The sequence below is a fragment of the Podarcis liolepis genome, assembly GCF_965112155.1.
Source record: "Podarcis liolepis genome assembly, chromosome: 2".
Classification (NCBI taxonomy): Eukaryota; Metazoa; Chordata; class Lepidosauria; order Squamata; family Lacertidae; genus Podarcis; species Podarcis liolepis.
In genome coordinates, this window is record NC_139555.1 from 36471582 (window position 1) to 36487447 (window position 15866).

The window sequence follows — 15866 nt, forward strand, 5'->3', positions numbered from 1 at the left end:
TTTTACCCACAGCGCCACCTGCATCCAGTCGTGGATAACTCTGGGGTTGCACGCTCATCTCGCTCTATAGGCCGAAGGAGCCAGCGTTTGTCCGCAGACAGCTTTCGGGTCATGTGGCCAGCATGACTAAGCCGCTTCTGGCGAACCAGAACAGCGCACGGAAACACTGTTTACCTTCCCGCCGGAGCAGTACCTATTTTATCTACTTGCACTTTGACGTGCTTTCGAACTGCTAGGTGGGCAGGAGCTGGGACCGAACAATGGGAGCTCACCCTGTCGCAGGGATGTGAACCGCCGGCCTTCTGATCGGCAAGCGCTAGGCTCTGTGGTTTAGATCACAGTGCCACCCACGTCCCTGACTTAATAAATCAAGTCAAAAATAGAAGTGTTATACTGCTGTAAGATGTGGCACTGAGTGAATATTTCCTTAGTTTAACTTGAACCCTATGTACATGTTTGTGCTAAACATGACTAAGAAAAAATATTATCTTTTATAAACATCAACAGTGAAACACATTTTGGTTTTTCTATGTGCAATAAAGAAAGATGCTTTATTTCCAGGGGGAAAATGCATTTGTCAGATAACTGGTCAAAACATTATCTTCATAAATTAAAGACTCTTAACAGGGAAGAATTAACTTGAGACATGAATGCCTGTGTCCACGATGAAAGTAATAACTGAACCTGAAAATTAATTTCACATCTGTCTAAAGAATTCAGTCACTTTACTCTATTACACAAAGTTCACTGTGTGTTATTCCAGGAATACTGATACCAACATCTTTGTCATGTCTATCAACATTGAGTAAGAATTCCACCCTGAAACACATTCAGAATATTACAATTGAAAGGGTATGCAAGATTCAGAATAGACAAGATGTGCCACAGTTCTCATCGTTAACAGTCCCCCAAAATACTTGCTTTTTGTTCTGGTGCACATGGTATGCCTTTTGATGACATCAGTGGATTTCCTTTTGAGAATTCTTGCTCTAAAGACAACTGGGTATGGTTGCTGAAGGAAGTACATCTAACATTGGGGGCAGGACAGAAAGCACAGCCCTACTCCCCAATATTGCCCCATATGTCAGTAATACATGTATAGGGCCTCAAAGTTGACAGCAGCATGTCTGCAAAAAGATGATTTAGATCAGGTGTGGAGAACCTTTCGTCCTCCAGATGTTATTTATCTACAACTTCCATTACCCCTGTCCATTGGACATGCTTACTAGGGCTGAAGGGAGCTGTAGTTCAGCAACCTCTGTGGGGGCCAAAGGTTCCCTGTTCATGATTTAGATAAAACCCTTCCTTCTAGAGAAGAATCCTCATAGTATAAAGTAATGTCATCATTGCCTGTTGATAAAGGAACTGTTTCCAAAATCAGTTTGCAGCTGCCATTTAATGAAGAATTATTTATTTTGTTACAATTCCCAGAGGGACAGGTGTTAGGCTGGTGCACCAAAACCAATAAAGAGTCTTGTGGCAGCACAAGGACTAACAAATTCATTATAGGGTCAGCTTTCATGGACCAGAATCCACTTAAGCGGATACATGAAGTGGAAGAGTGGGGAATCTGCTGCTGATCTGCATTTCCCATCCTGCCCAATCACAGGGCATGTTGGTTGGGGCTGATGGGAGTTGCAGCCCACTGGTTCCCCACCCCTGCTGAAGTGCAATCCCCAATTGGCATGGATGTGTACATACATTGGGGCGGGGGGTTGACAGGAGTTAGTCCAAGAGAAATGCAAAAGGACAGTGATAATAACGTAAAAGCAAAATAAGTATTGTAACAATTAACAAGGCTGCATTGACAAAAGCATAAACACCCCATCCTTGGTAGGTGCCACCAGACTCTTTGTTATTTTCATTATCGTGCAATTTAAACACTGTGGTGATGCATGACAGAAACAGGCTGAGAATCTTAACAAGATTAAGCAACAGTGCTGTGGATAGCAACTCAATATAATGTACAAGAACAGATTTAGTTCCAAAGCAAGGCAACTGCCGTAACATAACATGAAGAAACACAACAGTAGCAGGTCTACAGGACACAACCTTTGCCTGCATACAAGTTTTTACATTCGTATGTTACGAAGTAATATACAGTCAAGACATGTTTGCATTTCCATCGCAGTACAATTTTGATTCTTCAAATGTCTTCACAAGTTGCAATTCTCTCTGGACATCTTGGTTTAGAGATCCTTTTGCTTGCTCCTGTGGCCTTTGCTTCTGGCATATACTATCACATTTTGCAAAGATCCAATTCTGTAGATAGTTTAGGCAAAGCCTCATCCTACTCGAAGCAAAACAAAATACAGACTAAGTGTGTAACTCAAGTGTATATATAAAAAAATCACAAAAATAGCAGTTCCTTGGTTTTGCAGGCATCTCCATTTTTCCGTTTCTGCTCACCTTTTATTCACAGATGTCCATGTCCACTTAAGTTCCTGCAGTGATGTGACTATATCCAACAGCACGAGCCATAGGAAACATTTGCCTCCATCTTCATTCCAGATGGAGCAGTTTTTCTAGCAACTTACCTCTAACTCTGTTGCATCAGTTAACAGTAACTATTCTGATGTACCAAAAGCACTGCAAGGCACTACTACACAAAGTCAAAGTTATGGTTCTATTGCAATATTTACACTGAGATTCATGTTGCAAAAATAGATAATAAAAATTCAGGTAGCCAAACATAAACCCATTTCTCCTTCTGTCTTGGATGATTCCATGACTGCCAAAGAATTATCTGGAAGAGTATTGGCCTCTGCTGCTAATTCCATTTGATTATTTGCACCTTACGGTTTCTTAAGTTTTTATTAAAAACCACATATGGAACTTCTTACTTCTGCACCTATATCTGACCTGCATAGATAAGCTCATCCTCAAGCTTAGACAAGACCCCAACAAACTGATGAATACGTTCTTTGGTCATAATACAGTTTACAACATTATCCTGACCTCCCTATACTAAATGATAGCTTGTGAATTCAATACAAAATAGTGAGGGGGAGAGATAACATAACCGGCCCCCCAACAAATCATTTATCATCATTCTGACAAAAAAGCACAGAAAATTGTAATAGCAATTTCTATTAATTATGGAAATGGCAGCCACTTTACAAAACTTAATTAGGAGTAACTAGATGTCACAAAATAAGTGGCTAGTTTTTCAAATTTCACAATCCTCTTTGTCAGACAGGTTGTTAAACAAAACAAGGTGTCATGGAGAGAAGAGATCTGTTGCTGGTAGAGGGCATGGCAGAAGCCCTATCACCAGTAAAGGACAAGCCCCTTGCAGATTGATTAGGTTAGTTTATGCCAAGTACAGATGGTTCAGGCTGCACCAAAGAACATTGGGACAAAGAATCAATGGCCATCCCCCCTTTGAAAATACCTGAGTAGTGATTCAAAACCAAATCAGAGACAGGTTCAAGTGCTGGCTTTGCAATTTCCAAAGTGAGCGTGGTCACTGATTCTTTGTTCAAATCATTTGCACATGGCATAAACAGACCTAATCATTTGGCAAACGTTTTCCTGAATCACTGTGCTAAGGCAATCACATATGGCACATGGGACTTCCACTGCGCTCTTACTAGCAACACCTTTTTCTCTTCTCTCCCTGTCGTCTTCCTTTTTTGTGTGTGCATTCCATATTCATCCCAATAAAGAGTTCTGTGAAACAAGAGGGTTAGTTCACTACTCTGCAGTCCTAATAACAGTATTATGATGCTGGGGTTGTCTGGATTTCCTCTCATGGTCCAATAGGGTTGACTGTAATTATAATTAATTATGGATACCGAAGAGGTAATATGGAGTTTCCCTGTACTTGTATTAAGGAAGTCTTTCCCACCAGATGTAATTCCATGTCCTTAAGGTAGTCAAAGTGGGAAAACGTATATCAGAATTACAAATAGTAAGATGGGGGGGGGGATATAAACTGGTACAAATGGCAATAGACAATGAATACTTCCTAAGTGCCACCACACTAGGGAATGATGGTTGGGAATCACAGCCAATTATTGCTCCAAATGACCTCTTCTAGACAATGGAACTAGTCTGCGGCAGAAACACAGCCCTCAGATGGCTTATTCTGGAATAGCACATAGCATTCAATGACCAGCTGAAGTAAGCAATTTGCTGACTGCAAGAGAGAATCAATGCAAATGCAAATATCCAATGCTGAAAAACATGTATATGCTTACTTTGTGTGGTCTCATTTCCCCTGTCTACCCAATACACTTGCACATACAATTTGTTAACATCTGAAAAACTGTTTCACCTGTTTTTGCTTGGGTTCTTTATAATGACTAGTTACATACATGTGCCTCTCTGGATAATGCCTTGCAGACAGAGGAGTAAGCAGATACCTGGTCCACAGCATTTTTCATTATACCATCTTACAAGTTTCCCTCAAAGAAATCAAAATGTACAGTTTCATTAACAATGAGAGTATACATTGAAAATCTTCACAATGTTAAAAGGGAACAGCTTCTTTCATCTGTTATTAGACAGTCCTATCGTTGCAGAGATTAGTCAGAGGAACATATCTATCAACCTGTGTCATCTATATATGTAAAATGCAGTTTAAAGCTACCTAGGAACAGGAAGCCCATATCCACTCGTATTCATCCAAGTGTACAATTTGTAAGACACTATATGATGGTCAAGCAGCAACAAACCCATTCTTTCTGACAAAAACAAACATATATTACTAGCATCTTTCCAACTATCCCAAAACCTGATAGAACCGCAGGACTTTCTTCAGGTCTGCCAAGAATAAATCAGCTCCTGCATCAGATAGGTCATTGACATCAGGCAAGAACAGGTTTGCTTTATCAGGCGTAATCAAGTTATGCGACAAAAAGTGTACACCAATTTCATTACAAAAGCCTACCATTTTCTTGTTAACATGCTTTTGAGCTTTTGCCATCTGTTCAGGATTTTGGTCCATCTTGCAAGCACGTCTTGGCAACAGTGAAGACCAAACTATAGTAGCGTTTGGGAACGCTCTTTTAAGAATGCCCAAGTCATTTTTCATGGATATAATGAGAGACAAGTTATCGTTGGGAAGTAGATCATCTTCTCCAATATGAATTATTATAAGGGATGGAGAAGAACGGAGATGATAAATTTCATGCAGAAGAGGCATGAGCTGTTCCCACTTCATTGCCTGTATCCCATGCCAATACACATATGCCCTTGAAACAGAGATGCCCAACTGCAATCCATGTGGTAGACTTTTAGCTCTCTTCTTTGATGCCAAGATCACAGAATTGCCACATATCCAGATTTCCTTTGGGGGAGGTTGCTGTCTTCCAGCACCTAAAAGTAAAATGCCACATTAGTTCAACTGCTTCAGATTGACCCCTGCACTAGCTTACTGTTCCTCCATCCTGAAAACGCTAGTACTAAAAGGTTAAAGACTGAAATTTAAAATCTATAAACATGTTAATATGCTAGAAAATTTGACCAGCATTCTCTCAAGACCAAAATCAAGAGACCAAACTAGCTGCACTTTTGAGAAGACAGAAGTCCACTAATATGCAGCAGAATTAAAACATTCACAGAGGCCTGTTAAGACAACTGACTGAGGAGAACCCACTAAGAGAATCAAGGATGGGGTAGGGTGAACAGTGCAGCTGAGCTCAGCACACGAGGAAACACACAAAAAAGGATATCCCCCTCATTCAGCTGTAAGCACTCATTTTCAGGAACAGGTGACAGGACTATCACTGCCACGGGTCATGAAAAGAGCTGGCTGCAGAACCAGTCTCAGCACCACTAATCCTTCCACTATGAGCAGCAGCCCAGATGATACGCAGACAGGGAAGACAACAGTTGCTGAGTGATCCTGACATCTGCACTCACCCACTTATCAACCTGAGGCTATAGTGTACCTAGCTGTAGCAAATGCAGCTCAATTTGCTCCAATTGACATTGCTGCTGCCGCTTTGCCGGTGAGTCTTGGGGAGGACCACTCGCCCTGCAAGCCCATTTTCCATCTTGGGCCTGGGGGCGGGCCCCATACTCCACCTCAGCATATAAGGCTCCAAGGAGGCCTCGGGACATTGCTGCTGCCGCTTTGCCAGTGAGTCTTGGGGAGGACCACTCGCCCTGCAAGCCCATTTTCCATCTTGGGCCTGGGGGTGGCCCCCATACTCCACCTCAGCATATAAGGCTCCAAGGAGGCCTCGGGACATTGCTGCTGCCGCTTTGCCGGTGAGTCTTAGGGAGGACCGCTCCCCCTGCAAGCCCATTCTCCACCTTGGGCCTGGGGGCGGGCCCCATACTCACCACCGCCACAAGTTTAAGGACACTGGTGCTGCAGCAGCAAATGTTTAAACGTTTTATATATTTTAAAGTGTTTTAAAAGTGTTTTTACTTTTTACTTTGTTGTACCACCATAAATGGTGGTTTTTATCCATGTATTTTTATTTTGTTTTCTTTTATTTTGGGTTGGGGTGGGATGGTTGTTGAGTGGGGTGGGGACTGGTTTTGTTTTGGTGTAATTGTTTTTTGTTTGTTTGTTTGCTTTTATATTTTGTAAATGGAGGCGAGTATGAGGCTTGGTTTTCCTACTGTGGAGGGGCGAGGGAGGTATGGCGGTGGGGGCAGATGTCATAGGCGAAGGGGATCGAGATACGGATATGCTCGTACCCGTTCCAATCTGCGCCCCATCCCAAGAGACGAGGGTAGGGTCAGCAAGGATTACTCAGCTCCGTCACTGGTGTTGTGCAATGCCAGGTCTATAGGCAACAAAACCGCCACCCTGCGAGATTTCATCATCTCGCAGGGGGTCGACCTGGCTTGTGTGACGGAGACCTGGGTGCGCGAAGGGGATACTGTTACCTTACGAGAGATGGCACCCCCGGGTTTTTCCGTCCTCCACCAGTCACGGACTGTGGGCCGGGGGGGAGGGGTGGCATTATTAATCCGGGAAGATTGTTCTTTCAGGGCTCTACCACCGCCATCGATCCCCGGCATTGAATGTGTTGGCCTAGTGTGGGGCTCCGAGGTGAGCTTGGCTGTCTGGCTGGTGTACCGGCCACTTAGCGCACCAGCAGCCACCCTGTCAGGCCTGCTGGAGGCGGTGGCTGGCTGGGCCTTGGAGTTCCCTAACCTATTGGTATTGGGGGACTTCAACATCCATGCCGATGCCACTCGCTCCTCACAGGCTCTGGACCTGGTGTCTTCCATGGTGACACTAGGGCTCTCCCAGTTTGTTTCGGGCCCCACACATCAAGCAGGCCACACGCTGGATTTGATCTTTGGTGTCGGTATAGATGTGATCATGTTTCCTTCGATCAAGGTGCCATGGTCTGATCACTATGCTCTGAAAGCCAGGATTGATGTTCCACCCCCACCCTGCTTAGGTGGCGAGCCGATTTGGGCTCGCCCGCGGAGGCTGATGGACCCTGATAGGTTCCGTCAAGCCTTGCGGGACCTTTTTCCCCCTGGCGACTCATTGACTGAGCTTGTTGAGGGCTGGAATACCCAGCTCCTGGCAGCCATCAATGAGATCGCACCTAAGCGCCCTCTGCGACCCCGCAGAAACCGGGCTCCCTGGTTTACTGAGGAGCTCCGGAAAATGAAGCGGGACCTCAGATGGCTAGAGCGAGTATGGCGGGGTGCCCGTGACGGAGCCTCAAGAACATCTTATAGAGTTTTTATGAAAACCTACGAGATGGCAGTGAAGGCCGCTAAGAAGTCCTACTTCTCGGCCTCCATTGCACCCGCTAGCTCTCGCCCGGCACAATTATTTAGAGTAATTCGGTCTTTAACGTCCCTCGAAGGACAGCCAAATTTAAATAATAATTTGACACACAGCTGTGAGGCATTTGCGAGCTTTTTTGCGGAGAAGGTCCTGTCGCTCCGCCATGACCTCCCTGCCAATTTGGATACAATAAAGGAACTGGAGGCCCCTCGACTGTCCTCGGGTCCAGTATTGGACCACTTTGACCGGATATCCCCAGCCGATGTGGACAGACTCCTCCGAGCTGGAAAGCCCACCACTTGTCCTCTCGACCCGTGCCCGTCTTGGCTGATTAGAGCGTGTCCAGATGAGGTGCGGGCCCCCCTGGGGGATATCATCAATCTGTCCCTTGGCACCGGGACATTCCCAGGGGAACTGAAGGAGGCAGTGGTGCGTCCGCTCAAAGAAAATATCATTAGATCCCTTAGATCTATCCAATTACCGCCCAGTTTCAAATCTTCCATTCCTGGGTAAGGTGATTGAGAGAGCGGTTGCTGAACAGCTTGGTAGGTTTCTGGATGAAACATCGGCTCTGGATCCATTCCAGTCCGGCTTCCGCGCTGGTCATGGGACTGAGACGGCTCTGGTCGCCCTAACAGATGATCTCCGCAGGCAGCTGGATCGAGGCGGGTCGGGGCTGCTGATTCTTCTAGACCTGTCAGCAGCCTTCGACATGGTCGATCACGAACTCCTGGACCACCGCCTTGCCGACGTGGGGATCCAGGGCACAGTCCTTCAATGGCTGCGCTCGTTTCTCTCTGGTCGGGGACAGAGGGTGGCGCTTGGGGGGGAACTGTCATCCCGCCACTCCTTGGTGTGTGGAGTGCCCCAGGGTGCGATACTCTCCCCGATGCTTTTTAACATCTTTATGCGCCCCCTCGCCCAGCTTGTCCGGAGTTTTGGGCTGGGCTGCCATCAGTATGCTGATGACACCCAACTCTATCTGTTGATGGATGGCCATCCTGACTCGGCCCCAGACACACTGATCAGATGCTTGGAAGCTGTGGCTGGATGGTTACGTGGGAGCCGGTTGAAGTTAAATCCTTCGAAGACAGAGGTCCTCTGGCTGGGACGGGACGATATGGGATTGAGGGGGCAACTCCCATCTCTTGCGGGGGTGCAATTAGTGCCAGCACCGTCCGTTAAGAGTTTGGGTGTAATCTTCGATACCTCCCTCTCCATGGAGGCGCAGATTGCAGCTATAACAAAGGCGGCATTTTTTCATCTCCGCCAAGCTAAGCAGTTGGCTCCTTACCTCTCTCGCCCTGACCTAGCCACTGTGATCCACACGACGGTCACCTCCAGACTGGATTATAGTAACTCGCTCTACGTGGGGCTGCCCCTGAGACTGACCCAGAAACTCCAGCGGGTGCAGAATGCCGCAGCAAGATTCCTTACGGGGTCTTCGCTGCGGGATCACATTCATCCGGTGCTTTACCAGCTGCACTGGCTCCCGGTGGAGTACAGGATCAGGTTTAAGGTGCTGGTTTTAACCTTCAAAGCCCTATACGGCCTAGGACCCTCGTATCTACGACGACCGCCTCTCCTGGTATGCCCCACAGAGGAACTTACGGTCTTCAAATAAAAACATCTTGAAGGTCCCAGGCCTCAGAGAGGTTAGGCTGGCCTCAACTAGAGCCAGGGCTTTTTCGGCTGCGGCTCCAACCTGGTGGAACGCTCTGTCACAAGAGACAAGGGCCCTCCAGGACTTGACATCTTTCCGCAGGGCCTGCAAGACAGAGCTGTTCCACCAGGCCTTTGGTCAGGGCGCAGCCTGACTCCCTCCTTTGGCAATCTTTACAATACTTTAGTTTATGGTTGCCATCAATTTTGATTTTAATTAATTCTTTGATGTTTTTATAATGTTGCACTATTTTAGTGTTGTTAGCCGCCCTGAGCCCGGCTTCGGCTGGGGAGGGCGGGATATAAATAAAATTTATTATTATTATTATTATTATTATTATTATTATTATTATTAATTTGACCTGAATTGAAGAAGGTGCAATAAAGAGTTTTTTCTGACCAAGAAAGACCATTAAGCTGCTTTCACAGGAATAAGCATTCTGGGGCAATTTCCCCCACGAGGAAAGGCCACAGCAGAAACCAGCAAGTAGAGGCAATTTGGCATGCCTCATCTTCTTGCCACCCCAGAATTTTAGCATGGCCAAAACATGGTAATCTTATGCTGCAATCCTTAGCATACATGGTAAGGAGTAATGGCCACTGGGCATATGGAACTGACTTTGGAGTTAACATGCTTAATTTTGTGTTGTTAAACTACATTTTACATATATAAATGGCAGAGAAAGGAGAAAGAGAAAGTGCATCTGTACAGTATTCTGTTTGCCCAGTTCAGTGAACTCTGTGCAGTTTTAACAGATCTCGCCACTGCTGTTTTCACAAACATATCTGTATGAACCAAAATTCAGGCAAACAGAAAAGATGCACCTCTCTCTTTATTTTTTTTAAGAGTCAAACCCTGCACTCAAACCTGCGTCTCCTCCATCAGCAAACAAATACTGCAGGTATTGACAACTGCAGGTGATTTACTGCATTTTTCCGTACGATTAATACGAAGAGTTTTATTAGGTAAGAGGGGAACCAGCAAGATTAGTCTACTGACCTCTGTGATGAGACTAGTGTCATTTAGAATGAAGGAGGAGGATATAATCAACCACAGCAGTAAGAGTAGGAAGATAGCAAAATTCAGTGAGTGGTGAAAATAGTCAAGAGCACGGAGATGGCCATTTGAATGGCAGGTGGTGCTAAGAACCAGGCTTGAGAGTTTTTTTAAAGTATCAAAACTGCAGTGACATAATGCAGTAGATTCTTTTTGGCTCTGTTAGCTTCAAAATCCGCACACAGAGAAAAATAAGGGGCACAAGTCGCAATCATTACACTTTGACATCTGTGGAATGTGAATTATACCTACCACCTGTAACTCAGTTCCATAGAAGTTTTGAATAAAAGCACCAGAGAGGAAAAAGAACACTTCCAAAAAGAGCATCTGACTGTAATTAGCTGGTTTCTTTTTATTAGATGGATTAATACTTAAGATAAATATAAACAATATATGGCAACAAACAAGGTTTTAAAAACCCACAAAACAAAACAAAACTACATCTTAACAAAGTCACACATAACTTGAAAAACTAGGGTATAAAAAATTATCTGAACCTTGTTTTGTGTCAAGAACACAGAATCATACTGCTGGAAGAGAAGATGAGCAAGTATAATACTCTACTATGAAGCTGGTCACCCACCCCCCAGCTTCCCACAGATTATTAGCCCGTGCAATCCAGAGCAGAGTGCCCAACTAGTAACTAAGTGGAACTCAGAAATGTGCATGATGTACAAATAGATCCAGGTGTTTAAACAAAGGAGATGAGACATATATTGGTCTTAAAAGTAAAGTGGATTTGATAACTAAAAGTCACTGCTTCCAGTCTAATGTTGCCAGTCACACCTTCACCAATTATGGCATTAATAAGGGAGACCAAATCTAGCTCTCTGCTCCCAGTGCTATCATTGATTATTTGACCTGGGGTAGCTGAGGGAAGGAATTATGTGCATAGCACCTATGCATGCACGCAGAACATTTCTGGAAACATATGTCTGCAGCAGGCTGTCTAGTTTTTTGCTGGATAAGCTATAGCAAAGCACATGAACCACGTATGGAGATGCAAAATAAAAATATATACTTCAGAAATTTCTTAAAGCCAATGAGATTCTTTGGTGCCACAGAAATTCTGGGCACCCAAATGCAGCATTCGAAATTTCTGTAGTTGAAAAACCTTTTAATTTCCAGCTGAATTTATTTAATGGCCAACTAGGTAAGGTTGCTGTCTTATGAGTGATGAGCCTCTCTTATGCTGGTCACAGTGACTGTTCCCATCTTTAAGGCATGCCCACAGTGTTATGAGCACTGCTCAGCAGTACAAAACTTTAGGCTGCCGTTTTTGCAAGATTTATCCAGCAACATGTCTGCAGGGTGCTCCCTGCCCCTAGCAGAGCTGGTTTCAGGGTGGAAGGACTACGATCTTCTTGCTGTCAATATGCCCCCAGGCAGGCAGGCAATCTCCTCACTTTCTTTGGTCCAGCAACTTGATATCCAAGGGCACCTGCCTCTGCCACATGCTTACCCTCAGTCCTGGAGAAGTGTCTGGTGATGCATGCCTGGATTTTGATGCTGTATGAATCCTGCTCCTGGTGCACTGCTGGATCCTTCCAAGCGATCAGTGCAACCTTGAGAGCATACTGTCCCAGCTGTTCCTAGGCAATATTTTATGTGAGCTACAATGTATTTTTCACTTGATAGTATTTGGACCACTACCCCTGGAAACATATATGCATTCACTCAAGTATTTCCACAAGTGTACTTGATCAAGGAACAATGGCTGGTATGGATTTGAGCCAGCAACCTCCTGAGTTTGCTCACACTTGCTTGGAGACAGCACTATTGCATTCTCTTGTTTGTTGCTACCACTTGATTCTATGTCTTTCTTCCATTGGGGTTTGCTAGAGGGGTAAAATGTTTTGCCTTCGAGCCAGTAATCACCTAAGTATGTTTGCTACCACTTTAGCAGACAGCACCAGAAGGGCCCCTTGAATGTGACTGCTGCCCAGTTGTCTGCACTTCGTACATGTTAGGGGCACAATGGCATGCCCAAAATGCCCCCAGCTTGGCTTACTGGCCCCCTTCATGTCTGCATTATACGCAGCATGTTCCGCATAGCACCAGATTGATGGACAGTGGCACTGTTTCCCTTTTTGTGTATTTTCCAAGTAGTGTGTTTCCCCACTCCCAGTCTGAGTATGCACTGGATATGGTAGCCTTTTTCCTGGCAAAGCAGCAACATATTGTTGGTCTCAGTGTAAGGCAAACATATGACTGCTTTGTTAATACAGTATCTTTGGAACAGCTATAGGCAGAACCAAATGCTAGACAAAGAGAGGCCAAAAGCACAAGACAATAAAGATCGTCTTCTTCTATAGTACTTACATCTATTGTTCAGAAGTATAAGGACCTCCTGATCATGCAGTCTGACTTGCTGTATGACACAGTAACGTTAAAGCTTATCACATATAGTATGGTACCTATACTGATTCAGCAATTGCTTTTTCTAAATATTTCAGGATTTTATGTACCATTGCATTTGTGCCCATATTTTTTTTCAACTCTTTATTTACTACTTTCTGGTTTCATAATGGGTATTCCATTGCCTTAATTGTTCCACTTGCCCACTTTAATGCAGTCACTAAAAATCTACATTATTAATTCAGACGTTTATGGTGTGCGGTGCACAATCAATTTATACCACAACATGTGTTTTCTGCATTTTCTAATATTCCACAATTAATTCTATCCTTTCTGGCCTTGTCAAAGGCCATGGGACACAGAGACAAAACTTTCCGTTTCCTGCTAAATAAAGAAAAATCTACCCTTGCTCTCAGTGAGTTGCAGCTATATATATAGTTGGAACAATTACCACAGTCATGCTACACTAGGCAGCTGTGGTTTGGAAGCTTTTCCATCCTCACTCACTTGCTGCCATTTTTTCCAAACAGGTGTGGGACAAGATACAGTGGCATGGAAATGGCAATCCCTGCAGGTTTGTGTTTCGGAGCATCTCGCTTGGGGTTGCAGCCCCATCATATTGGAGGGCGCCTTGACTTACCTGTTACCGGTTGCACGGCAGTTATCACAGACGTACGCATCTCATTGACAACCTTCTTCTTCTTCCCCCCTCCTGCCAAGCAGGGAATAGGATTCAGGCCTCCCGGAGGGTCTATTGCCGGAGGGGCCACTCCGTTGCTGCCTCCCGGATTCAATTCCGGGGTGCCTCCCGCTGCTGCCATGGCTTCCGGGCCAAGCAAGCCACGCCGGCCAGCAATTAAAACCGCTTCCAAGGCTTTCATGAGGGACGGGTTGGGGGGACTGTCCTTAGGATTGGGTCCCTTGGTACACTTGTTTTCTGGCGTCCCGGGGACGACGAGGCTGTCGTCACTGGGCCTCTTGACTGGCTCCATGGCAGAAACAACGGGGAGATGGCAGGGAAGCTATGGGGTGCTCAAAAGGACCAAATTTTATTGCAGGTATAAGGGGAACTCCAGGCCCCAAAATAAACTATAAATATAGGGCGCTGTCTGTCACTTGGGGCAGGTGCTTTGCAGGCTCAGCACTGAGGTGCTTCAGGTCCAGCACTGAGGTGGGGGCGGCGGGAGCCGCACCTGGCAGCACAAGCAAGCGACCTTTTAAAACGGGAGGCGAAATGTAGGGCCCTTCGGGGTGGAAGGCAGAGTGGGCGGTTACTCTGCAGCCGGAAGAAGCGCGAGAGCGGAGGGGTCCAGCCCAGGCGCCCTTCTCTACCCCCTCGCCACCCTCCACGGGTCTCAGCTCCCGAGAGAGGCGCGGGGGTTTCTGAGGCGCCCCCCTCCCGCGAACTCCGCTAGGCCCCGGGCGCTTCCTCGCTGGAGAAGAGCGAAGAGGCAACGGGCCGTTGCCCTGGAAACGCTCGTCGTCGTCGTCGTCTCCCCGTCACCGCGAGCGCCGGACAAACGGCGACAGCGGCGTGTGACCCCGAGCAGGGAGCAGCTTCCCATTTAACATCGAGCGGGAAAAGGACCCACGCAGCCGCCGTAGCCAATGACCCTTCTTCCGGTCTGAGGAGGGAAGTGCGCGTGCGCACCTGGCGCGGCGCGGCTCGCTACTATATCCTAGACTCGCAACTTGTAGAGAGTCGCCTGGAGGCTTCAGTTCGTGGTTCAGTTTATCCCTCGCTTCCCTCTCCTCCTGGCGGAGGTGAGAGCTGCGCAGGACAGCATATCACGCATGCGCAGTGCGGAGGGAGGAACGAAGATGGCCAAGATACTGTATACCTAAAATCTGCATGTGTTTTTATAGGGAACAAATGTGCCTGGGCTGATTTATATGTGTAGGTGCACATTTAAAAATAGTTACTGCGCCATAAACACAGTGGACTGCCCACGTGTGCTTAACCCTAACCCTGCTTCCCTGAATTCAATAGAACTTACATCTGATACAAGAAGTTAATATCTGTAATAGTTATTAAACAAGACCCTGGGGCCAAGAGTCTGTTCAGCAGCCTCAGCTTTTGTGGCTGGAGTGCAATCCAGTTACCGTAATTCATGGAGTCTGCAATTGTAGAACCTTTCTGGCTTGTCTTAAATGTTCAAGTTGACTTGAGGCTGGCAAATTATAAGCAAAAGTTGTTTTGTGGGGAATGGGGACAATGCTGCCTAACGGTGCAAGCAGCCACCACTGAAACACTTGTCTTCGAAAAGATTTCTTTTCTATTGATGAAAGTGAGTTGGAACGAAATGGCATAGAATACCGAGGAAAAAACATTTTGCCTATGCTCTTCACCAAACTACAGGTGGCAATCTTATGCTCACTTGCTTAGGAGGAAGTCTTATGAAATCAATGAAGCTTTCAGCGAGCAACCCTCAGTAAGATCACACTGTTATAATACATGAATTGACTATTATTTAATGAAGATATCCCAGCATGTGTTCTTACACCCACAAAGTCCCTTTGGACAAGATGCATTTCTCTCCCACTGCTTAACAAGCTATGGATTCATTTCCACGTTCATGTAAATGTTATGTGTTAATTTTATCTCTGCCTTAAATTCTAAGCGGATATTATTACTCATTTTATGATCCAGGGGCTCAGATTTTTTATTTTTTGATTTTATTTGTTGAAAGCTTGTGATGCTGCTCCTTCTGAAGAGCCATACTGGACTGGAGGGTGGAGAATTACAATGTAGACATTTAAAATAAATAAAAGTCTCCATCTTACTGGAGAATACAGTATGAATACATAACTATATTCTGAGAGTTCTTATATGTGTCGTGGAGTATTTAGTTAAAAGGCTGTATGGCTTATTCCTACGAGGGGAGAGCATGTGAAATTTGAATTGAAAACTGGAATAAAGTGTTATTTTAATCCTAGCCTGAGATTTTGGGGCAATCTCCCCGCCCCACTTTCTCCTGGCCTTATATTGAATAGCAGAAGAACAAATGCAAAGCCCAGATGGTCCTTCTAATCAACAGCACATGCACACTCAGTGTCTCCCCCCCTTTTGTATGT

The 15866-nt window shown here is 45.5% G+C and overlaps 1 protein-coding gene across 1 annotated transcript; it reads right to left on the reverse strand.

Moving 5' to 3' along the window:
• Window positions 1-516: 516 nt before the first annotated feature.
• Window positions 517-15823, reverse strand: LOC310699570 (uncharacterized protein). Its single transcript, XM_083487691.1, has 2 exons — window positions 13432-15823; window positions 517-5322 (listed from the first exon to the last, which is right to left on the reverse strand). The coding sequence occupies exons 1-2, from the start codon at window positions 13781-13783 to the stop codon at window positions 4727-4729; spliced, it is 948 nt and encodes a 315-aa protein (XP_083343817.1). The 5' UTR covers window positions 13784-15823; the 3' UTR covers window positions 517-4726.
• Between the last annotated feature and the right edge of the window lie 43 nt (window positions 15824-15866).

Coding starts and splice junctions, on each gene's coding strand:
- LOC310699570 (XM_083487691.1), bottom strand. CDS start 13,783: ATGGAGCCAGTCAAGAGGCCCAGTGACGACAGCCTCGTCGTCCCCGGG. Junction 5,323..13,431: donor TGCCGTGCAACCGGTAACAG/GTAAGTCAAGGC, acceptor TTTTACTTTTAG/GTGCTGGAAGACAGCAACCT.